This window comes from Dromiciops gliroides, chromosome 1 (assembly GCF_019393635.1).
Source record: "Dromiciops gliroides isolate mDroGli1 chromosome 1, mDroGli1.pri, whole genome shotgun sequence".
NCBI lineage: Eukaryota > Metazoa > Chordata > Mammalia > Microbiotheria > Microbiotheriidae > Dromiciops > Dromiciops gliroides.
The window spans coordinates 351,388,518-351,415,006 of NC_057861.1; the positions used below are offsets into that span (position 1 = coordinate 351,388,518).

At 34.3% G+C, this 26,489-nt stretch overlaps 1 protein-coding gene across 3 annotated transcripts in view; it reads right to left on the bottom strand.

Annotated features, from left to right (window-relative positions):
• SEMA5A (semaphorin 5A) overlaps positions 1-26,489 on the bottom strand; it is a 664,838-nt gene that overhangs the window by 286,723 nt on the left and 351,626 nt on the right. For all 3 annotated transcript variants that reach the window (XM_043978814.1, XM_043978812.1, XM_043978813.1), the window contains one exon: positions 21,832-21,894. In XM_043978814.1, coding sequence (XP_043834749.1) covers positions 21,832-21,894 — 63 coding nt within the window. The remainder of the gene's footprint in view (positions 1-21,831; positions 21,895-26,489) is intronic.

Below are 26,489 nucleotides of genomic sequence, written 5' to 3' on the forward strand. Positions count from 1 at the left end.
GTCAAGTGACTACTTGTGTGATCTTGGGTAAATTATTTCACTCCCCAGGATTGTCAGTTCATTCCTCATCTGTAAAAGTGGGGTTTGATTAAATGATTTCTGGCATCCTTCCTGGCTCAAGATTTATTATTCTATGATACAAACTAGTACATACTTTAAAAATCAAATTGCATTTTTAAGAAATATGCCCTTTCCTTTTATTTAAGCAAAGAAAAAAATACATAATTTTGTGGGGCATGAAGTATGACTGCCAAATAAAATTTATTTATGACTATCAAATATAATTTATTTAAAGTGAATGAGCAAGTTTGAATGGAGAACTTTTGCATGTGGGGCATAGTGTAGATGTGCACAAATTGTAGCCTTTCACAAGAATACAGTTGCAAAGGCTTTTTGTCACTCCTCTTTCTTCTTGTCTTTTGCAACATTTGACACTACTGAACACACGCTTCTCCTAGACAATAATTCCATGACACTGATTTCTCTTGATTTCCCGCCCCCCGCATTTAACCATTCTTCCTCAATCTCCTTTGATACTTTATCATCCATGCTCAGACCCCTAAGTGTAGGTATAAGCAGTCAATCAACAACCATTTTCTGAACACTTACTATGTACCAGGAACTATGCTAAGCATTGGGGATACCAAGAAAGACAAATATAGTCCTTACCCTCGAGATGCTTATACCCCAATGGAATCTGTAAATAACTAAGTACATACAGCAAATATGCATAGTAAATGGAGGGTGATTTCAGAAGGGAGGGCAGCTAGAAGACTACTAATATATCCTGCAGAAAGTAAGATCTGATCAGAGTCTTGAAAGTAGCTAGGAAAACAAGAGGTGGATGTGAGGAAGAAGGTTATTCCAGAAATGGGGATAGTCATAACTAAGATAGCATGTATACTCCAAGACTCTGTCCTAAGTCTTCTTAATATATACAACCTATCTCAAAGATCCTATTTGTTCTCATAAGTATAATAATTATCTCTACATGAGTACCATATTTACATATCCAAAACTGATCTCCATTTTTATTTACCTGCTGCCTTTAGGACAGATTGTACTGAATATCCTCTAGATAGAGCAAATTTTTGCATGTCAAAATATCTGTCTCTCTCCTTTAAAATTCATTCTTTCTAGCTTCTATTTTTACATTCAGGAAGTATCATGCCCCTAGACACACAGATTCATAATCTCAGAATTATTACTCTGCCTCAAAACATAGCCAATCATCTGCCAATTCTTACTGTGATTCAACTAAGTCTCTCATATCTATCTCCTTGATACATCCACCATGTTAGTTCAGGTTCTCATCACCTCTTATCCAGAATATGACAACATAGTCACAATTGGTCTCCTAGCCTTAGGACTCTCTCCTCCATAATCTGTCATCTCATTGGCACATTGCTATTACTTAAAGCACAAGTATAGCCATGCTCAATAACTTTCTTATTGACACTATTACAAAATATAAACGTCTCTGCTTAGCATATAAAGCTAATCAAAATCTGGAGTCAATGTTTCTAGGCTTCTTGTGCTTTGCTTCCCCCTCCACACACTCTATGGTCAAGCTAAACTGGTCTTGTAACTAACCCTCTAGTTCCTTACACACAACATTCCATCTCTCATCTCTGTGTCTTTTTATTTTGCTCCTTATGTCTGAAATACACTTCCTCCTTACTTCTGGCTTTTAAAAACTTCAGCATCCTCTACAATGCAGCTTGAAAGCTACCTCCTATATGAAGTTCCATTCATCGTTCTTGATGCTATTGCCAGCTCCCAAAAATTATTTCATATTTACTTTGCATATGTTTTGGATGAACTGATATGTGTACATATTATTTTCACCAATATCATATAAGTTCCTTGAAGTAGAAGTTTTGTTTTTCTCTTTGTTTCTGTAGCACCTAGCAAGGTGCTTGATAAAAGCATACTTTCTGATTTGTTTCTTGAATAATATTTTGGGTTCTTTGATTGACATGAAAATAGCAAGCACAGAGTCACATAAACCTTTATTATTAAACACTGTAGCAACACATAACTTTGCTGCTTCCTATGGCTATAGGAGTTAGATGATTGCTTCTCCAGGCCAAAAATAAAAACAAGAACACACACACACACACACACACACACACACACACACACACACACACACACCCCAAAACAAAACACAAAAAACCGCTCATATACTTTTCCTATATTGTAGTCAAGCAGAATGCAATGCTTTTGTTATGACCAAAAAAGACCCAACAACTTTCCAGAAATTTCAAATTAATCAGATGCAATGATTATTTTGACCAAATGCAGCATTTTTCTTCATTAAAAATGTTTGTTTCCTATAAGACAGTCTCCACCTCTGATTTTATAGGTGAAAGACTTCCTTTAGGTATATGTAGCACATCAAACCATTCCTTCTACTGCAATATGGATAGATACAAATAGATGGGCTGTACACTGGAGAATTTAGGTTCAATATACATAAAACCATATTGTCCCATAAATGGTGAGGATTAATACTGGGGTACCTAAGAGAAAAAAAGCAGGAAAATGGTATGATGTATATGTGTTTTTCAAAGGATATTACAACAAAATCTTGGACAAAAACTGCTAAAGAAGTGAAAACTATTAAAAACCATATAGGAAAATGTTCTAGATTACGGAGTAATGAAAATTGAAATAACTCTAAGGTTTTATTTCACATCCATTAAAGTGGCAAAGATGAAAAAAAGAGAAAAATAGTAAATGGCAGATGGGCAAAAGGAAGATATACATAGTAATATACAGATAGGAGGGCGATGAAATGAACTGATATAACCATTATGCAAGATTGATATTGTGATGGAAAAAAGCTAATCATCCATACCCTTGAGTCAATTCTACCTCTGAAATATTTTTTGAATTCTTTTTCTTATTTTCCATTCCTTTTGTTACCATCATGGCCAAATTCCTCCTCATCTCTTGACTGGACTTTTAGACTTGCTTCTTACCTTTTCCTACATGCTGTCTGCTATGCTATATTGTCAAATTTGATTATATTGATCCTCTGCTAAAAAATAAAGAAAAATCCTAATTCTTTCCTAATCATTAGGTCCAAATCCTTTATTCTTGCCTAACAGTTATTCTACAACCTCATTCAACCTTCCTTTCCAGTTGGATTTCATACCATTCTCTTTCTTATATGCTGTACTTTAGCTGAACCGTAGAACAATCCAAAGACACATCCATTCCATTAACCATGCCATGATGCTGACCTGGAATATTCTTCAAAGGCAACCTCTCCATAAGTCCTCTTAGGAACTTGTTATATTCTGTTTTGTACTATACCTAGATATTTAAAATCTTACCTCTCATACTGCCTCTTTGTGGCCCGGACTGTTCCTTATTTTTTGTTGTATCTCCTTTAAAACCTATTATGTATTTTATTGATTTTACTTGTTTGATAAACAAGCCCCCCTTACATTGTTTATAGCATCACTCAAATGTTATCTCATCTAACTGTAAATTTCTATTTTTTTCCTATAAAATTTTCCTTCTCAATTTTAATAGTCCCCTTGAAAATGATACAGAAGAATTTTAATGCATTTTAATTTCCTAATAAATCTTAGAACAATTTTATAGACACTAAGTAGGCTTTTAACGATATGAGTTTGATTGTTGATAATGGAAGTCATTTATTAAAATTTCTACATGCAACTCAATGTTAAAATGACCCATGTATTACCCAGATTCTACAGGTACAACAGCTTGTCCTTCACTATGTAGCAATTTTTATTTGAGTAAAGAAAGCTTAAATGGAGTTGCTGAGTGATTCAAAGTAATTTCTGATGTATAGCATAGTACTTTGCTCCTAATGTCCACTTGGTCACAAATATATAAGGCCATGTCTGCAATATGCAGGATGCAATATTTTTTTTTGTTTTGTTTTGGTTTGGTTTTGGTTTGGTTTGGTTTTTTGCGGGGCAATGGGGGTTAAGTGACTTGCCCAGGGTCACACAACTGGTAAGTGTCAAGTGTCTGAGGCCGCATTTGAACTCAGGTACTCCTGAATCCAGGGCCAGTGCTTTATCCAATGCGCCACCTAGTCGCCCCCGCAATATGTTTTAAGGGTGTGATTTCCTAATTTGTTATCAGGTTTTGTCTTACAGAGTATTTCATCATCAGAGTCTAGTTTTAGAACTGAAAGGGACCTCCTGGGTCATCTAGTTTTCCAAAACGATGAATGAGGACAATGAACCTTATAGAAGTGATGCCAAGTTGTCCAAATTCACACAGGAATTAGGTGGCAAATCCAGGACATAAATCCAGTCCCTTTGAATCCAAATCCAGTATTTTTTTCCCTCGTACCATGCTATTTCAAAGTGATTTGTGTTCTGCCTGATCAAAGACTCAAGATTCACTATACATGGGTCAAAGAGTCACAGTGTTTGGCAAACTTGGAGAATTCCCCTATGTAATTTCCTCAGTTTTAAAATAATAAGGTTGATGGCAATGACTTCTAAGGACCCTGGTGAATCTCAGATGCTCTATGCACACCTGTGCTTATAAACCTATGTTCTGAAGTTGTTTGGGGGAGGGGAGATTGCTGATAAGAACCTTTGGGGGGGCCTGTTTAGACACCGAATAAAATTATTTAAATTAGATACTATGTATACTGCTATTTTTATAACCCTAAAATAATGAAACTAGAGAGTACATTTATAGTACATCTAAAGTAGGTACATATGATATAAATATGCATATGTGCATGCATATATATATATATATATATATATATATATATATATGACAAATTTCTTGTTTCTGGGCAAGTCAAAGAGCTCTAATAATATGACCTTTTCTAGTTCACCTGTCTCCCTCCTCTAGCCCACATTATACCATTGCTTCATGAGAAAGAAGCTGTGCCTCTTATCATTAAACAGCCACAAAGAGTACCCCATAGATTTTGAGAAAAACAAGAGCTTTAAAATTATTATTGTTGTTGTTATTGTTATTATTTTTAACTAATTTCCTAACCTCCTTATTTTACAAATTAGGAAAGTGAAACCAGAAGAAATTGAGGGAATTGCCCAATGTCAGATAATTAGTGACAGAGTTGGTATTTCATATCCAGTTCTTCTAGGTAAAATTGAGTATTGCTCTCACTTTCTCTGCCACTGTCCATTATTTGAATCTTTACAAAGTACAAATGTTTTACTTGTAAATTATAAAGTGGTTTTGTCTAAGTGTTTGTTTGTGTGTTTTACCTAACAAATTCTCAAGAAACATGACCTTTGGTTCACTCTTCCTAATTTGTGAGAATTAAAATTCGATAGGCTTAATGATCCAGTGGAAAGAGTAATAAATTGCAACCTGAGCTCTGCCTCCAGTTGCTCTGCCCAGTACCTCTGTGATCTCATGGAAGTTGTTTCACATCTCTGAGCCTTTTCTTCCTCTTCTGACAAATCACACTGATGCTGAAAGCTCTATCTACCACATGGAATTTTTAAAAAGGTCAAAATGAGAAAATAGATATAGGAATACTTTGAAGGTTAGAAAGCAATATATGTGTATAAGGCACTCATTACCTCTTTGTTCCAGTTAACATTGAATTTTGTTAAGGTTTTTAATGTGTCATCCACAATTTAATGGGTCATACACAAAACAAAGGGAATGGAATTTATAGAATCAGATCAGGCTTTAGATAATCAGCTTAAAATGATATTTATGGGGGGCAGCTAGGTGGCACAGTGGATAAAGCACCAGCCCTGGGTTCAGGAGGACCTGAGTTCATATCTGGCCTCAGACACTTGATTCTTACTAGCTGTGTAACCTTGGGCAAGTCACTTAACCCTCATTGCCCCCCTCACCCCCCCCCAAAAAAATATTTATATATAGATATTTGATCACTCCTAGAAACTGTTTTAGATAATCAGCAAACTAAATAAAATAAAATAAAACAATTAATTTACATTGTGGGAAGTCCTTTGATTCATGAATTTGGGTAACTTTTCTTTCAGCTGCAGATTGTGAAGATCAATGAATAATACTAAATTATCCACTGTCTTTTAAGAATAAGTGAAAACAGGGGCAGCTAGGTGGGGCAGTGGATAAAGCACCAGCTTTGGATTCAGGAGGACCCAAGTTCAAATCTGGCCTCAGACATTTGACACACACTTACTAGCTGTGTGACCCTGGACAAGTCACTTAACCCTCATTGCCCTGCGCCGCCCCCCCCCCAAAAAAAAAGAATCAGTGAAAACCTTTATGAAAACTGTTTAAGTCACACATAAGTCAAAGTCTAAGGAAGGATTGTCAGCATTACTGTCCTCTTGGAAGAAAGGAAACAAACATTTATTATGCTTCTACCATGTGCTGGGCACCGTGTTGAGCCCTTTATAAATATTTCATTTGATCCTCACAACAATCCTGGGAAACAGAAGTTTCCCAGGAAAATGGAAATGTAAAATGGAATGTCTCCATTTTACAGTTGAGGAAACTGAGTGAGAGGTTAAGTGACTTGCAAAGGGTCATATAGTTAATAAATGTCTAAGGCTGAATTCTAACTCTGATCTTCCTGACTCTAGGCCCAGATTACAGTTTTGATTTTTTTTCTTGACCCACTAATTTGAATTTTTAAATGGCAATACATGAAATGTCACCTGTCCATCTCATCAGAGTTTACTGAAGGAATAAAGTATATAGACATAAAAGGAAGTTTTTTATATGCATTACACACACACAAACAAGCAAGTTCAAGAATGTGTCCTTTGGACAAGCAAGTGAGTTCTGACAAAATGACCCCTTTGGGCCTTTCTGTTTCCCTGCACTAGGCCCTATTCCAACATTTTTCTGTACTAAAAAACTAACCATGTGTGCAGCACCAAGCACCCACTCTTGACACTCAAGGAATCTGTTCCTTTTTATTTATCTGACATTCTTCACATTCACAAGTTTTTTTTTTTCCTTCCTCCCATATTCTTTAAATTGTTCTTTGTTGCTTACACATTTATCACAATTGGGCAACATGAGCAAAAATATAACAATAATATCTAGAAGCTTAAAGTTTAAAAGAAAATTCAAAAACTTTTTTTCCCCAAAGCCTTAGGAAATATTTTTTCTCCCACCTCCACTCCACCCATGACTATTAAACCTTATGCACTTTAAGGCAGACTTTTCTCACTGAAAAAAATTGTATATATATATATATATATATATATATATATATATATATATGTGTGTGTGTGTGTGTGTGTGTGTGTGTGTATGGTATCAAAGTATTTTCTTTCCAACTAAGTCGAGCTGTCATTGAGTTTTCTGACTGGCTCAGGGGGTGGTCCCAAACAAATCATATGCTTGGTTCTTCCTTTTCACAAGGGCAATGCTGTTTTCAATAGCCACCTACCTGACAATGCTGTGTAAGCTAACGTCTTAACAATTTCATAGCCTTATACAATATGGCTCCTATGGAGGCAGTAGAAGTAACCATTGCCTTGCCTGCTGCTCTCTATTTACCACCCACTGGAAAGCCCTACAAGGCTATCTAGAGCAACAAGTACATAGATTTAGTTATGTGCTATAGAGCAAGTAAATTTCCATAGTAAACAATTGTATTCCACAAAATTCAATTTCATGCAATTAAAGGGGATTTCTTTGGAAGGTAAACACAAAATTTCATCTGTCACTATGAGCAAATACACAGATTCATGCTGCCTCAATTGAATCTCTATATGGCATTCTAAGACAGTTTCAAGTAGAGGATAGAATTCTGGGCTTGGGGTGAAGAAGACTTGGGTACAAATACAATCAGCCATTTGCTAGTGGGGTGACCCTGAGCAAGTTGCTTAACTGCTCTATGCATTAGGCAACTCATTTACTGACTCAGCGAAGGGTTGTAATCTGACTAGGTGGAAGGAATTCCTTACAGTGAATTCCTTTAGCCTTAGACAATTATTAACTATATAACCCTTTGTAAGTCACTTAACCTCTGACTCAGTTTCCTCAACTGTCAAATGGAGACAATCATAACTTGTGTTTCCCAGGGTTGTTGTGAGAATCGAATGAGATATTTATAAAGGACTCAACACAGTGCCCAGCACATGGCAGAAGCATAATAAATGCTTGTTTCCTTTATTCCAAGAGGACAGTAATGCTGACAATCCTCCTCCCTTAGACTTATGTGTGACTTAAACAGTTTTCATAACGGTTTTCACTGATTCTTCAAAACACTGATCCAAAAACACTCTTAAATATACACTATACAGTAAAAAAAGTAGATTCTATAGACTCTATGTCCATTGTATGTCTATATGTACATTTTCATATGTGTATATATATATGCATATATGTATATGTATATATAGTTTTAGATAACTAGTCATGTCTGACTCATTCATTACCCATTTTTTCGTGTTTTATTGGCAAAGATACTGGAGTGGTCTGCCATTTCCTTCTCCAGCTAATTTTACAGGTGAAGAAACTGAGGTCAACAGGTTAAAATGACTTGCCTGGGGTCGCACAGTTACTATGTGTCTAAAGGCCACATCTAAACTCAGGTCCTCCTGAATATCCATGTCCACCACTGTCCCAATGATATATTCTTTGTAATTATATTTTATATGTGTGTGTAATGTGATATATATATCACATTACACACACACACACACACACATACACATAGAAAGAAACTTAAAAAAAGATTATGGTAAATGAAGGGAATGAAATTTTAATATTAAATTCAATGAAACATTTTACCTTGTCTCACAGTATTTTTACATCCTCACTTTTAAATGTTTATTTGCAAGAGTGCCCAAAATTAGAGGTCTAACCAGTAGAGTTCAGTGCTATTCCTAATGTATAAATGCTAAAAACAATACTGATCATAGCAGATAATTTTATTTGATGCTACATACTTTTTCACTAGTTTTATTTTGAGCAGCTATGTATTGTGGAATACTCAAAGAGATAGCATTAATGGTCAGCCTCCTCACAGAATCAGGTTTGTATTATCCCATCAAATATGACAGACCACTTTTTCTTATTTTCCTCCCAGCTATTCTCTCTACTTTGTACCCAAGCATCAGTAAGCAAATACAAAAGCTCTAGGCAAAATAGAAGGTAATTTTTTTTCTTGAACACGTAATTCTCCAAAGTACTGATAATCCAATTTTAAGCCACCATCACATGAGAATTAATTTTTTTTTTAATTTAAAGGAACCTGAGGAGAATATAGATGGAGCAGTAGATAAAGCACCTGCCCCGGATTTAGGAATATCTGAGTTCAAATCCAGCCTCAAACACTTGACACTTACTAGTTGTGTGACCTTGGGCAAGTCACTTAACTGCCATTGCCCCACCAAAAAAAAAAAAAAAAAAGGAACCTGAGGGCTGATCCAATTACTTAAATATAGTCTACACATTAGGAAACTGAACCTCATTTGCTCAAGTTAATACAGTTAAGTGAGTGTCAGAAGGGAACAGGAAATAGAAGCTAAGTTTCTTGAATACCCAATTCAAGTATTCTTTTTTGTTTTTAAAATACATTTATTTTATTTTTTCCAGTTACATGTAAGGGTAGTTTTCAACATTCATTTTCATAAGATTTAGAGTTCCAAATTTTTCTCCCTCACTCCCTTTTCGTCCCCGCTCCACAAGATCACAACCAGGTTATATATGTACAATCCACAAGTGTTCTTTTTGTCAGTTCTATGGGGGTGCACAGTAAGCTTCCTCATTAATTCTTTAGGATTGTCTTGGATCACTGAACTGCTGAGAGTAGTTAAGTCATTCACAATTGCTCATTGAACAATACTGCTGTCACTATGCACAATGTCCTCCCACCTCTGCTCACTTCACTATACATTGATGTTCATTAGTCTTTCCAGGTTTTTCGGGGATCATACTGTTTGTCATTTCCTGTAGCACAAGACCATTCCACTACAATCATATAAAACAGCTTTTTCCATCATTCCTCAATTGATGGGCATTTCCTTGATTCTCAATTCTTAGTCTCCACCAAGAGTTGCTATAAATATTTTTTATACAATTTCCCTCATTTTCTCTTTTTCATGATTACTATTGTTAACTGTTTCCCTCCCATCCTATTCCCTTCCCCATGATATTTATTCTATTATCCATCTTCTTTCATCCTGTCACTCTTCAAAAGGGATTTGTTTCTCTGTCCCCTCCCCCACTCTGCCCTTCCTTCTTTTCCCCCTCTCTCTTTATCCCCTTCCCCTCCTATTTTCCTGCAGGGTTAGAGATTACTCCACCCAATTGAGTGTATACATTATTCCCTCCTTAAACCAATTCTAATGAGATTGAGGTCTTTGAGCCAATTCTGATGAGTGTTAGGCTCATTTACTGCCCAGATTAAATAGATTACTCCACCCAGTTAGGTGTGTGTGTGTGTGTGTGTGTGTGTGTGTGTGTGTGTGTGTGTCTGTGTTAGTCCCTCCTTGAGGCAGCTCTGATGAGTTTAAGGTCTTTGAGCCTTTTCTGATGAGTGTAAAATTCATTTACTGCCCTGCTCTTCTCCCATCTCTTCCCTCACTCTATAAGCCTTTTCCTGTTTCTTTCATGTAGGATTTTACCTCTGCCCTTCCCCCTCCCCCAGTGCATTCCCTTCACCCCTCAATTTAACCCTAAAGATGTCATCACCTAGCTAGGTGACACAGTGGACAAAGCATCACCCCTGGACCCAGGGGGATCCCAGCCAAAACCCAGCCTCAGACACAAGACAGTTGCCCACTGTACAACCCCACGTATGTCCCCCAGCTCCAATCATATTTTTCTTGGAAGCTTTAGATATAGGGGCCCTGATATTGACATCTTCCTCTGAGGGTGCACCTCCATCTTCCTTGTTAATGAAGAAACTTTCTATGGTCCTCACTTTTCTCTTTCTGCTCATCTTGCCTTTCTTTTACTTGACTTTTAGCTCCTTAAAGTGGGACATTGTTTCCAGGCTGCACTATACCAAGCTTAAGAAGTCCCAGGTGGTATGATTTAAGGAGGATCAGGTTCTTCACTCACCTGGCCTGTTCCCTGGTCCTAGATGACCCCAGACCAACTTGCTAATCAACCAGCCTTGTGTGTTGTGGTTGTTAGCTCCCATGAACCTGTGCCCCTCCCCCACCTGGGCCACTGCTACTCAAGCCTACCTCCTGGTAGCACCTTTTCATCACAAATATCTGAAAATCTTCTTTTTCAATAAAGTCCCATTTTTTCCACTGAAAGCATGAGGCCCCACTTTCACGGTCTATATTCATACTGAAAATCAAGATCAAGCGAGCTGTTGGGTTGATCTATGTGGCATTGGAGATGTAGTCATGGAATAGAAGTCTTTTCAGGGGTTGATGTGTGGATGCTGGTAATCAGATAGGAAAATTTTTCCTACAAAATTGAGCTTAACATAGAGCTGTGTCAGGATGACTGTGGGGTTGAGCTCAACTCCTGTATCATTGTGAGGCCATTATGCTGAGTTTTGCTGGGTAGGTGATTCTTGGTTGTAATCCCATAGCTCCCTCCTTCTGACCTTCCAAGCTGTTCTTCGTTACAAGATGATTTCAGCATATTCTTCTGTGAGTTTTGCTGCTCCGAGCCTTTTCCTATGGCATTATTTGGATGTTTTTTGGAGCCCTAATTCAAGTATTCTTAAAATTTCTGTCCCAGTTTTGCCTTTCAACAACTAAATCCTCAGCCCTTTTATAATTATTTGAATTAAAAAAACCATAGTAAATAATATGCTTTGTACCATTTTTTCTAAATTAAAAATATACATATATGCATACATATCAGGGAAATAAAATTACTGTCCTCATAAAGTCCAACATTTTTTTTTCTATGTATACTGGAAAGAGAAATGAAAGGATGCCTCTCTTGATTACTTTGGAAGGTAGAGATTTCACAGATGTGGAATAGTATGTGTGTGTGTGTATATTCATACATACATATATACACATATACAACATACACATACATACATATTTAGACTTTTTAAAATGGATTGACAGGTTTTGCAGATTTATTTTCCTCTTCTTTTTTGTAAAAGAATACTTTGTTATGTAGCATGACTCTAGGAAAGGAAAAGGTAAGAGATATAAGGGGAAAGTAGGCAATTTAAAATAAAAGATGAATAAAAATGTTTTATAAAAACCATACTGGGATGAGTAGGGTGGTACACGCCTAAATTTCTTGCTACTGAAGTTAGAGAGTTCTGCATTACCATAGGACTAAGAAGATCATAAGTCTGCACAATGTCTGGCACTAATATGGTGAGCACTTAAGACCAGGGGGGCACTAGGCTGCCTAAGATCAGAACCAACCCAAATGGCAAACAGTACAGGTTACAGCTTCTATGAAGATCAGTCAGTAGTGGGATGGGGCTTCTTAGTGGGCACTATAATTCTAGCCTTGGCAACATAGGGATGCTCAGTCTCCCCAAAATAGATATATATATACATATACATACATATATATATATATATATATATGTGTGTGTGTGTGTGTGTATGTGTATATATGTATATGATGTCTATTTATTTATGTCTATATTTATACACATTTAACTACATATAAAAATGTGACATTTTGTATGTGTTCCCCATTTCATATCTCAAAATTTCATTTTTATTATACCATCACACACTCAAACACACACACACACACACACACACAACACCTTGCATCTTCCTATTCATCCAATATGTGTTACTTCTAACCTTATATTCCCAGATGACAAGTAAAGACAAAGCTCTTTTAAACCTCTGGACACTAAGTCTTCTGATCTGGACCCTGCCTGTCCCCTGCCTCTGACCCCAGTGCTTCTAAACTCCTGTGTGAGGTAGAATAATTCCTTAGTTTATAGAACTGTCATCTTCTTGCTATTCCCTGGTTGGGGAATTTCTAGCAGGGTTTTCTTCTCCTCCTCTGTTCAAGAAGTCTCTTTCTTCATGATTAGGGATACATAGGTCCAATCATATATATGAGTGTGTGTGTGTAGGTATGTATATATGTATGTATGTATACGTATGTATATGTGTGTGTGTGTATATATATATATATATATATATGAAGTGTTCTTTCTAGTCTAAAGAAGCTATTCTTGCTTTTTATTATATACTAGATGTAGTATACTATAGTATATTAGACTTGTAGTCAAGAAGAACCAGAAAAGTAATCATACCCTGAGGTGTGTTCTTAGCAGCTGAATGGACTTGTGTGAGTCATTTAGCTTCTCTAAGCCTCAGTTTCCTCATTGGTAAAATGGAGGTAATAATACCACCATAGGCTATAAAGTTTAAATGAGATATGGAGGTAAGGGAATAAAAATGTGCTGCTGTCCCAACATTTTTCAGTTATGTATGAATCTCTGTGACTTCATTCGGGGTTTTCTTGGCAAAGATACTAAAGTGTTTTGCCATTTCCTTCTCCAGATTATTTTGCAAATAAAGAAACTGAGTCAAACAGAGTTAGGTGACTTGGCAAGGGTCACACAGCTAGTAAGTGTCTGAATCCAGATTTAAAATTAGGAAGAGGAGTCTTCATGACTCTATTCACCTTTGGATCCTCTTACATGCTCAAAACTATTAAGTGCTTTACAAATACCTCATTAATCTTATCTCTGATAACATAATGAAAGTGTTTGCAAATTCTTAAAAGGTTGTATGTCTGAGATCACTCATTTTAAGCCCATTTCCTCATTTCTAAAATGAGGATAATGATATCTGTTACAGAGCAATCTGTCAGGATCAAATGAGATCATAACATTCACCATAAATGGAACACTAGAAACAATCTCAGAGTCCATATAGTCTGACTCCCTCATTTTACTTATGAAGAAACCAAGTTTCACAGAGATTGTGGACCTTAATCAAGGATACACAGATAATGTCAGAAACAAGAATTTGAACCCAGATCCCTCAACACTAGAACCAATTTTCTTCCCACCCACTCCCACCCTTTAGCTACCACACTCACAATGTAAATATTAGATATTACTGTTAGATCAAGTAGATGAAACCGCTCTAAAAACCCCAAGACCTTCCAGGGCTTTGTGGCACCCAGGCTGGAAATCACTGTTCTAATCTCCATCCCCTAACCTTGAACATAAAATTATTTTGAGAAAATTTATCATTGCTTTTTACTAGAAATTGAAATTTGCTCCTTCCACATATCTGATGGCACTCACAAGCACTACTGTGGCAGGATGATCTTGCAGGCATTCATACATAGACTAAACCACATAGGCTTAATATGAGAATGGTTAGGTATAGATTCAGCTATTTACCATACATGTAGAGTAGCTTCTCTATCCTGCCTAGTTCTAAGGTGAACAGTGTCCAATAGGTTCTTTCCAGTCCACTTTAATACCTAGTATCTTTCCTCAGAGATTATCTTCAATCTATCCTGTACATATTGTAGGTACCTAAGTATTCACATTTTGTCTCCCACTGAATAGCGCAGGTACTGTTTTTCCTTTTCTTTGTACCCCCAGTACTTAGCACATTTACCAATACATAATAAGATCTTAATAAATGTTTGTTGACTGACTGGTTCATATTTCAGAAAGTTATTATTTCCCCACAGGGAGACCTGATAGTCAATTACATGATAATTGTTACAATTCACTCATGGTGGGGTACTTGAGATAATTTAAAATACTCATCAGTAATTTTGGAATTCTGTGGCCCTTTCTACATGTGAGGTCAGCTGTAATTTTTGACCATTTAAGGTTTGTATTCAAGTAAAGGACACCATTGGTAGATGTTCACTATTCTCCCACTTCTTACCTGAAATATTTGTAAACCCTTCATTGGCCCTCAACCAATATAAAAATGAATCTCATCACAGATCTGCCATCACTTCAAAGTTCGGACTCAGTTCTCATACTAGCAGATAATCCAGTTCACTTTATGTTATACAAGCTGCCACATTTTCTCTGAGACTACCTGTATATTCCTTGATGTCTTCAGCCTTTATTATCTTTTCACTCATCACATGTGATCAGGAGTACCAAACTTGTGTTATCATTTTTGTTTTGGCCTGTTTGGGGACTTTTCAGTTAAGATTCATCTCTTCATTATCAAAGTAAACTCCATTAGATTGTGATATCCTTGAGGGCAAGGGCTATCTTTTTACTTTTCTTTTTACCCACAGTGCATAGTACAGTACCCAGTATATAGTGGAGGCTTAATCAAGATTTATTCACCGACTTCTTTTTTGGACCTCTTATCACCAAAATAACTGGCCCAATTCAGATTACTTCTAAAAAGCTGTCATTTACTCCTTCAAACAATAATTACAAATTATAATTTTGAACTTCATTTTGATACCATATTATCCCTCTCCTCAGACAATGGTACCAACTATTTATTATTACCTGGATTAATTGGAATCAGATCAAATCAACCTATAGAACCATATTGTGGTGGCTGTTGAAATACAGACCAAGATATATTCTTGTATTTCAGCTAACAGGATGACACTGAAGATTTTTAAACAAATAACATGCTTAGATTTATATATGTGAACATTCTAATGTATGAAAGAGAGATTGAAGGCATGTAGGTATACAGCTTATTCTACCCACTTATACACACATACAGTTTTCATACAAATTCTTCAGCCTTGTACTACGCCACATTCATTATTCTCCATGAAAATTATAAAATCCTATATAGACAGAAGAGGAGGAGGAGGAAAACAAAAGTAATAATATGAAAGAAAAGAAGGAAAAAGTACTGATTGAAGGAAAAGAAATCAATGAATATACTAGAGGATGGTAGAGAGTAGATTATCCAAGTGCTACTGAATATCACTGGTAATAAAAAAAATGCTCATTTTTTCACTAGAACAAATAAAGAAAACAATTACTTAAATATACCCATTGTATATTTTAAAAGATACTATCAAGCTATTGATTCCTCAAGGAATCATTTCCCTAATATTCAAACTAATTTGTCATATTTGATTTTTCTGGAATGTTGGACTTCAAAGTATTATGTCTACTACTTGTTAGCTGCTCAGTAATGATGTTGGCTGCAAGAATATATCATATTCAAACTTATAAATCTATTTGAGGCAAAAAAATTTAGAAAACATCACTTCTAAAATATTAGACATAATTTAATACAAACTCAACAAAGAGGCCACAGTAGGTATTTTAAGTTTATTTAGTTTAGTTGGGGTTTTAAGCAACATAGAAAGAATTACATTTTTAATCATCTTGTAGTGTAATGAAATCCTCTTGCACTTAAGATGAGCTATCTGAGGGAGATTTTTCTAGGTTAAATATCTCTACTAAATAGCATTCATCATTTTCTGTCTTTTCTTATCTCCATATATTTCCATAGCCAAGAGCCAAGACTACATTCTAATCAGGGCATAGGAACAGCATTTTGCAAGCAATGAACCTTAGCAAAAGCAAATCTATCATATTATTTCAGGAATCAGGAATGCGGATGTGTAGGAAAATCTCCTCCCACTCCTGTCTTCATTCCTTTTTTTCTTTCCCAAAATCTTGGAGAGTTCACACCATTTGAAGGATACAGGATAAGTGTTCATGGATTTTGTACCATTATTCCCTTACTATATTGGACAGTAGAAAAATTACTCTATTTAGAGGTTTCATCTACAAAAAAAGATAGTATTATCATAACTTCTGAAGTCATAATACCATTTCTTCTAATACCAATTTGTAAATAATAACAATCTACATAATAATAAAATGCTTTTTCATAGCCTTATTACCTTTTGCTTTTTATGAGTATATTTTTGGTAGAATATAAGATCTATAATGGAAGGAAGTGGTTCATTTTGGTTTTGTATCAATAGAAAACAGTACAGTGCTTGGCACATGGTCAGCATTTAATAAATGCTTGTTGTGAAAAAATCGCTAAATTATAAATGTTTAAATCTTTTTTATTATTTAATTATAATCAACAAAATTACAATGAAGAAAATGTTAAATGTCATTATTTCTATATGAAAAGCTTATAGACCACAAAATATATGATTTCTAAAAGGCTATTTTTTGTATATCATCTTCTTCAAAAAATAAATATTTATTGATATCTTTATTTACAGATGACCATTTCTCCTATTTCTCTTCTAAACTCCTAGAGAACTGTTATTTATAACAAAGAATGTTTTTTTAAATCAACAAAACCAACCAATACATTGAAAAAAATCTGACATTTACGATGTTTCAGAACCATAGACCACCACTCATCTCCCACCACCACCTTTTCTGTTATAGAATAAGGGAAGGCATCTTCTCATGTGTTTTTTTTTTGGGGGGGGTGAGGTGGAGGGGAACTAAGCTTGTTCTTTGTAATTTTATAACAAATTTTTTTAATTCCCATGTGGTTGTCATTCTTGCTATTTATACTCTATACTAATTCTGTACATTGTTTTCATGGTTCTGCTTTGCATCCACTCATATGCTTCTCTGAAATCATGATATTCATTGTTTCTTATAGTAACGCAATATTTAATTACATTCATATATCACAAATCAGTTAGTCATTCCTGGGCATCTATTTTGTTTCCCATTCTTTCCTGCCACATAAAAAAATCTGCCTGCCAGTGGCCTCCTTGGGATATATGTCAACAGTGGAATCTCTGTGTTGAAGGGTATGGTCATATAGCTATTGTATTTATATAATACCAAATTTCCAGAATGATTGTGCTAACTCAAAGCTCTAATTTGAATTAAAAAAACAAACACATGTGTCTGTCATTGCACACCACACTCCAACACTGGTTATTACTATCTTTTGTCACCTTTGTCAATTTGGTGGGTCAAAGTTGAATCCTCAGGGGTGTTCTGACTGGAACTTCTCTTATTCTAATGTAATCTCATAATTTAATGAGATTTAGTTTACTTAAAAAAATCTATTTAGGAGGCAGCTAGGTAGCACAATGGATAAAGTACCAGGCCTGGATTCAGGAGGACCTGAATTCAATTCTGACCTCAGACCCTTGACACTTACCAGCTGTGTGACCCTGGGCAAGTCACTTAAACCTCATTGCCCCACCCAAAAAAAAATAAAAGAAGAAGAAAGAAAAATAGAAAAAAAATCCATTTATTAACAATTTAATTCAAGACTAGCCTATGTTTCTGGATTTGTTTCACATTATACTCCCAACCATTTTATGTAATTTATAGTTTATACAAGCCAGAGCACCAAATTCTGCTTTCTATCTCCTGCCTCCAATGTTTTACTAAATTTGGAATATGACTCCTCACTTTTATCACTTAGAATCATAAGCCTTCCTCAAGGTCCAGCTCTGACACAAATTCCTACAGCAAACTTTTCTGAATCTCCCTACCTGATAGTGCTTTTTCCTATTCTGGTCTTTACTTATCTACTTACTGTTGTTCACTTTCCCTATCCCCAGTAGGCTATACCCTCCTTTAGGGCAGGACCTTTACTAATTTTTATTTTTGTATTCTCAGCACCAAGCACGGTGTCTTGCAAATGATAAATGTTTAATAAATGTTTTTAGACAAATAAATTTAATTACTTTCACAAGTATAAAGAAGTGTCAGTCGAAGACGTTTTAGTATTGGAAAATTACTTCATGTTTATGATAATAATGTCATCGTTTAATTCCAAATCACATTTTATGCTAATTTTTTATTAAAAATGTTGAATTGACATTACTTGGAAATCACTGGGAATATTGATTAATGGAAACATTAGAGAACTTAATTTTTCATGATTACTTCACCAGCAATAGATCTTAAATTACTCATCTAGGAACATTCTTTTGTCTTAAGGAATATGTTATACATTAAATACATTTTAATATTTGTCATTGAATACCAATAACTTATTATTATTCTTTAATTTTTCTTTTCAAATATACTATTTAAAACTAATATTTTGTCCCCCTCAAAGTGATGAATTAGTTAGCAGCAAGAAGGATTTTATCAGATCTTGTAAAAAGAATAACTATTTAATAATGAATAAATATTTCACTTTTTAAAAGAACATATGATAAGCTAAAGAAAGTTATGAAATGAAAAGGAAGCAAGAAGCCACAGAATGACAACATGACTATTTTAAGATTAAGTACAAAAATAGCAGACCTTAAAGAAGGAAGAAAAGGCCAATAAATTCTATAATTAGGTAAATAGGAAGGAGTTTCAGAAAAGGCAGAAATTCTGTGGAAGATATTATCGATATTTAGGTCAACAGAAAGCAAGAATATAATTGCAATAATTTTACACAAGAAATAGATGATGGAGCATTTTCTTAATCCCAGTTTCCATTAGTGAACATGCAAGGATCAAAAAGAAACACTATATTACCAACATATTAAAAAAATAAGACAATTTGAAAAAATCATAAGCAAATATACTATCTTTATACTATTTTATACTTATTTATGTATACACACACACACACACACACACACATATATATATATATATATATATATATATATATATATATATATATATATGTATTTCCCTAATTTGCTACAGTCAAGAGCAGAGATTCTTTGATTTCTCTTGAAGTCTGATGGACAATTTAGAACAAGGTTTCTCCATGTGGTGTTTATCTCATAGATATATATCAACTAACACTTATGGTATACCTTTAAAAATGTCTCCCAAACAAAAATATCATTTGCAAAGTCGTTCTACTTGTAAAGTACTAGTGAAAACTAAGTAAAATAATCTTCGAACTGGCAATATGTCAAAAACTCATGTAAATATCAACATGACTGCAAATTCAAATGCAAGGGTTTCCTTTTTTCACCACTAGTATATTAGCTGAGTGACACACACTCAAAAGGCAAGAGTTCAAAAAGGGGTTTCCATGCAGCCACTCAGCTGTAAAACAATGTCTGCTGCCCCACTGAAGAGCTGTTGTTAATAAGAGACAATACATTTCCATTCTAAACATACAAATTGTCTTTTCCCTAAAACCACAATGGCATGGTCTGCTTTTATACCTTTAAGGTGACAGAACAAAACAATGAAGGATACGTTTAAGTAATATATCATATATTTATTTGAGCTATTGTTTTGCTCACCAAGGGAAATTCCTTCTGAAAGTAAGCAAAATATAGCATTTGGGGTTATAGCTAATGAAAGTATGGCAGAAAACATGGACCAAAGATAGAAATTTAAGACAGGATTAAAACATCACTTCCTAAGGAGTAAAAATCTATTTCAACTTTTATGCACTTCCCAATGGTAATATGTCCAATTCAGATCTCTATGATAAAATGTTAGTGTTTAATGGAAATTGTTCTTTATGAGTTGGTGGTTTTTACATGGTATTTTCTTGTGTTTGGTGTTAATTTATGATGGTAAAAACCATCAACCAATAGCTTATCAGCAAAGAAGGAGAGCATATATTCATCCGTGAGGAAAACTACAGGGGAGAAAAGAACATTCTGGCATTCCTGAGAATGCTAGCTCATTTTTTCCACATGGAGATTAGTACTGAGAGCCAAAAATCCTAAACTCCTAAACTACAATCCAATACCTCCACCATTTATGGGCCAAACAGGCAAAAAGTTCAGGTAGCCAAAACCTATTTCCTGGTGCAACTATCCAAGGGTTCAGTAGCAGCACATCTTTTAGTACTTATTACAGATTGGAATCTATGGTTTCCTTCTTGGGAAAAAAACCCCCAAACCATGACCTAATAGAACAACCCTTACAGAGATGATAAAAATGTATTTTTCAATTTTTTAAATTTTACATTAGATAGAAATGTCATAAAGGAAGCAGACTTTATATAAGAAGAAAAATAGCAAAGGTTTTATTTATTCCATTTGGCATGGAGCTTGATATATACTGAAAACATTATCTATTATTGAAACATCTGCCTCTCACTATCTTTTAGTAGACAAAAGAACTTACAGCTGCTTCATGGTCTAACCATGCTATTTTGAGGCTTTTCCTATACAAAATTGTATATATCAGGAGGCAAGATCTTACTAAGGAGTAAGTACCAATGTTTAGTACTGTACAATGCTTATAAGAAGAGGCTACTGCATCTTCTTGGTGAACATTAGGCATCTTTTAAAAATCAATAATACTGAGTTGTATCATATCCTAAAAGGATTATGCTGACCCTATTTACTAGTGAGCAATTGTGATTCCAGGACAGTAATGAAGGAATTTACCTCCCACCTTTTGGCATTGGATGAACCAGAGTTGTAGAATAAACCGTGCAATCTCCAAAATGATCAATGTATTTAGTTATTTTGCTTGATTATACATATCATTACAAAAATGACTCCTACTTAGATAATAATAATAATATTTTGTTTTAATGTTATTGGGTTTTCTTGCTTTCCCTTCAAAAAATGTCCCTTAATAAAAGCTAACTGATGTGTGAAGAAGCACCCAAATAGCATTAGGAAAAGCTATCCTAACCTATCAAGTATACCCCTAAAACCTTGACAGGGAGCTGCATACTTTGTCTCTCTGTCTGAAAGATTACATCCACAGTATGAATTAAAATACTATACCTAATTTTGAAAACAGAAGGCCAACATCATTAAAATGTTCTGCCAAGAACAATTTTTTTAGCTTCTTAACTAAATCAGTTTATTTTGCTGAATTGAACATGGAGATGGAAGAAGAAAAAGACTTACTCTCAGAAGCAAGGCAGCTCAAGAAATAGAATAGAGCAAAAGAATGGGAGGCGAGTCAAATAGCATTAGGCAAAATCATTCATATAAAGTCATAGCAAGATAACACATTTCGCACTCAACTGGAGTAGGTCATTCTTTGAAAAAAAAGGAAATTTTTCTTAACAACATATAACATCTTACCATTCAAAAATAAATTCTAGATGAAGAATTAGGCTGTTGTATCCTTACCTTAGATTTTCCCTTGCTGTAACAGGCTCTTTTAGTAGCTTCATCACACTCCCACTCCACAGCCTACAAAGAAAAAATTGTTTTAAATATTCTAGTTTGACTTGAGATTTTACATAGATATAGATATTTTCATAAAATTAAACAATAGTTTATTGTTCAGAGATCAGGGCAGAAAATGCCATTCACATATTATATGATACCAAAATTCTCATACTGAGTATAGAACTAAACTATGTTACATTGAGGTTTACTTCTAAAAAGGATGCTGATCCCCATAAATATTAAAAAAAAAGACAATCAACTCTCATTATTCTCCAAATATGCAACAGTTGACAAGCTATGGAGCCAAGTGGATGACTTACGGCTACTTGGTGAAAGACAAATAAATATCTTATCTGTAAAACTAAGTGCAAACACAAATTGCTAACATTTTTAGATACTGCTTTAAGATGCTTTGAATTGGTAGGTTTGGGTGATCTTCAGTCCTGCTTTCCACATATGCATGTACCTTCATTTACTCTGTAGACAGGACTTAAATATTTAAGTATAAATCAGCTCATCCACTTTTATGAGTTATACTAAATCCACACAAAACAAAAAGAACAACAAAAGTCCAATTGTGGCACAATGACCATCTTTATGAAGAGAAGGGAAGTGAATTACTGAACTTAGACCTTGAAGGTTCCTCTGTGGCCCAATAGTCCAAGCCATATTCACGCCAAAACCCAGTTACATATGTAGGCATCTTTATTTTTTCTCTTTGCATATTGAAATACTTATATTTGCTATTGATTGTTAAATTCATAATACAAAATCATAGGGATATGTACTGAACCAAATGTTAGAAGGAGTTCCTAATAAAGAATTTCCTCTACCAATGGAGGTGAACACCTTCTCTGTAACTTAAATTCTTAGAGGTTTTTAAAATACTGAGATGTTAAATGATTGGTCCAAAGTCATTTAGCCATAATGTAACAGGAAAGACTTGAAATCAGGTTTTCCTGGATGGGGGAAGTTCTGTATTCTCCACCATAATGCCTCAATAAATATGTGTGTGTATCACATATACACAAACACACATATATGTATATATGTGTATAATAAGTGTGTATATTCATATTAATTATGATACATATTACAAATGTATTTATTAGATATAATTTTGAGAAAGAAATCCCTCTATAAAAATTCAATAAATGGTCACCCAGTGTTTGCTTAAAGATCTCCATTGAAGGAGAACCCACTACCTCATAGGGCAGTCCATTTCTGTGTTGAAAATCTTTCATCTTTAGGAAAATTTTCTTTATATCAAGCTCCAATTTGCTTCTTTTTAGCTTTCCCCTATTGCTCCTATTTTTTGTTCTTTGAACTTAAACTGAAGGAGTCCATTCCTTTTTCCAAAAGAAACCTTCTTAAGAACTTGTAGATAGCTAGCATGTTCTTTTTAAAGTTGTTCCCTTTTAAACATCCCCAGAGTATTCTACCAATCCTGATGTGCATAAAAGAAAAAATTTACCTTCAAAAATGTACAAAAGCTGATTTTTATAGTTTCTACCAAGATGGTCTGTGATGTTGTAGTTAAATAATGTCTTCATATCACTTGGCCCAGTGTAACACAAGAAATGTATGTTCTATGTGATGTTAAATCTTTCCAACTACAAGATGTTTTTTTTTCCCAAACCTTTTATTTTACACTGAGGAATAAGCTTAATTTATGCCAAAATACTTTCCTTTCATAGAATACATTGTTTTTGCTTTCAAAACATACGATTTAAAATTTTGTCTAGCAGAGTAGGATTTTGATTGATTCCATTGATTCTAATGTAATGTTTACTTTAATGAATATTTCTATATGAGGAGAGATATACCATGTAGACAAACAATTTAGGATTTGAATTTAGTGGAGGCACTTGTGATTTTAAAAATGACCACTAAAGAATACAAACTATGCCCTAATAATTAGAACCACAGTTTTTCTTTTCAGACTAACCAGTCAATTCATATTGATTTCATTTCAGTATGCTTAGATATCTGATCTTTCCTTGCTAGTAGACTCTGAAATTGCCTAAAATAATAAACAAAACCCATTTTGGGGGAAAATGCCTTCAGATATTACCATATTACATATGATGATGTGCTTTTTCAAGTCTTGTTAAAGACTTTTTGGTTTGAGCTTATTTTTTTAGCTGTGATAAAGATAGATAGATAGATAGATAGATAGATAGATAGATAGATAGATAGATAGATAGACAGATAGATAGAAAGATAGATAGATACACTTCTTGGAAAAAATAATCATCACATATTTCCTCCATCTATTATTATTATTTTCTGTATTAGGACTTTTTTCTGTTATACTTGAATTTCTGAAAGAACAGAGTTTCATACCAATAAAAGACATAAATTTTTGTTTAAATTCTTGAGGGAGGGAAGGAGGTATTTCTTTAATGATTTGGATGAACCACACAAAATATGTATAAATTGAAAGAACAAGAGGATAATTTTAATTCCATTTTGCTATTATTATAAGTATTTCAAAAAAGATAAGCAGTTTGAAGAAAGGAGTCTGACCTTACTTTAAGTTTGAAGTATTATAAAGAATGCTTCACATAGAGATTATGTAACAGAATAGCAAATATGCTAGTTACCTTACTTTACAAACCTAACTCCATAATAAATTTTCAAGGGAGACACATAACATTTCATCCGAAGAATAATCTTTTAAAATATACATGATGTACTTTCCCTGAGAATTTAACAATATCAAGAACCAATAACAAAAACTTGTTATATTATTTTTCTATATTGCTTACTAAATGATACAATTCTAAAATGTTTGAATCCAAATATAGTTACCTTTATTTAAAATATAATTGGTTTATATGTAATGTTAAACTAGTTTTGTCTTTAATTTCATGCCATTATGACAAATGCTTGCATGAAATGTGAGAATAACATCAGAAAGAGATAATATGAAACAAAGCTATGCCATGTAATGGTACACGATCAATACAGATGATACTGAGATTTGACCCACAGAAACACTCCTTTGTTAATAATGCTCTTGAAAGACCCGTCAATTTTGTTGCTGACAGAACCCTTACTTTGGTGTCAGGATATCTGAGTGTGAGTCCTCATACAAATTTGTCATAGAGTCATAAAATAGAAACAAGAAAGAACCTGATTGATCATTTGGTCCAGTTCCCTCACTGACAAATGAGAAAACTCAAGCCCAGAAAGGTAAAAAAAAAAATATAACAATTCACTGAAAGTCATAGAAGTAGTAAATAGCAGAATCCAGCTCCTATGACATCAAATCCAATGATCTTTGCCATGTGACTTTCAGCTAATTGCTTAACCATTCCATCAGTTTACTCATACATAAAGTCAAAATAAAAATACTTCCATTACCTACTACCCAAGAGGCTTAGGAAATAAATTTTAGCTATATAAATGTTGTCATTATTGAAAGGCAGCTATCAGTACTCTATCCCAATTCTATGTGTATTTGTAAAGGCAAGAGTCCAAATAAATACTCATTTATCAGTATGCTACAGTAGTGAAGTGTATTAGTAAAAGAGACCTTATGACCATTTTCATTTCCTAACTTTGGAAGGACTATGTGCTTTTACATGAAAACTATGGTATTGGAAAATGTGTAATGCAAAGCATTTCTTAAAGTAATCAACATTCTAATGGTTCTTATTGGTCTAATGACTGTTTTTTTTTAGTTCTCAACTTTTGTTTTTACAAGCTTTCCAATTTCAGATTTTTCTCCCTCCCTCCCCCCTCCCCTAGACAGCAGGTAATCTGATATAGGTTATATATGTGTGTGTGTGTGTGTGTGTGTGTATGTATATGTATATATATATATATATACATAATAACATTAAACATATTTCTGCATCTAATGACTTTTTTTAAAAGGTGAAATACTAATGTTATCTTCAACAAGCAAAACACATTTAGAGATTCTGATCTACTCAAAGAATAGAAAGGGAAGAATCCCTATCAAATATCATCAGATTTATTTAGATTTCATTTCAGAAAAGGCAAACAAAAGGTGGCAAAGAAGTCATGGAATACCTAAATGCCCCTTGCATTTACAAGATAAATATTAGCTGAGAAACAGAAAGAAAAAAAAACATTCCTCTCTTGATTACAAACAAGAATAAGAGGCTTTTAGATTGTATTACTCTATCTGAGATATAAGGAAACGGTAATCCCTGACATAAGGACTTTGATCAGAATGAAGTGTGAGGAAACTCTCTAAGGGATAGATGCTATTTAAAATCAGAAGACTGTCATAATAGTGCTATGTTAAGAGGCAAGGTTACTTTTCTGAAAACGTGTGGTGGATCACAGCATCTATGATGTGCTGCTGATACTTGGATAGCTGTTTTCTTTTCATCACACTGCAATGGCAGGTAGAAAAACATACTGTCATAATTATGATAAAAGGTGATTGAGAAAATGGCCTTTATTGTGGTTGATGCTGTATATATGTTGATTGGGTCAAGTCATATGTTTCTAAATAAATTACTTAATTTAATTTAATTTAAATTACTTGCTGGACTCATTGCAAATAGAGGAACCATTTCCTCATAGGTAGTCATAAAAAGCTGAATGAAAACAGTGGGTATCTTGAAAGAATCAAG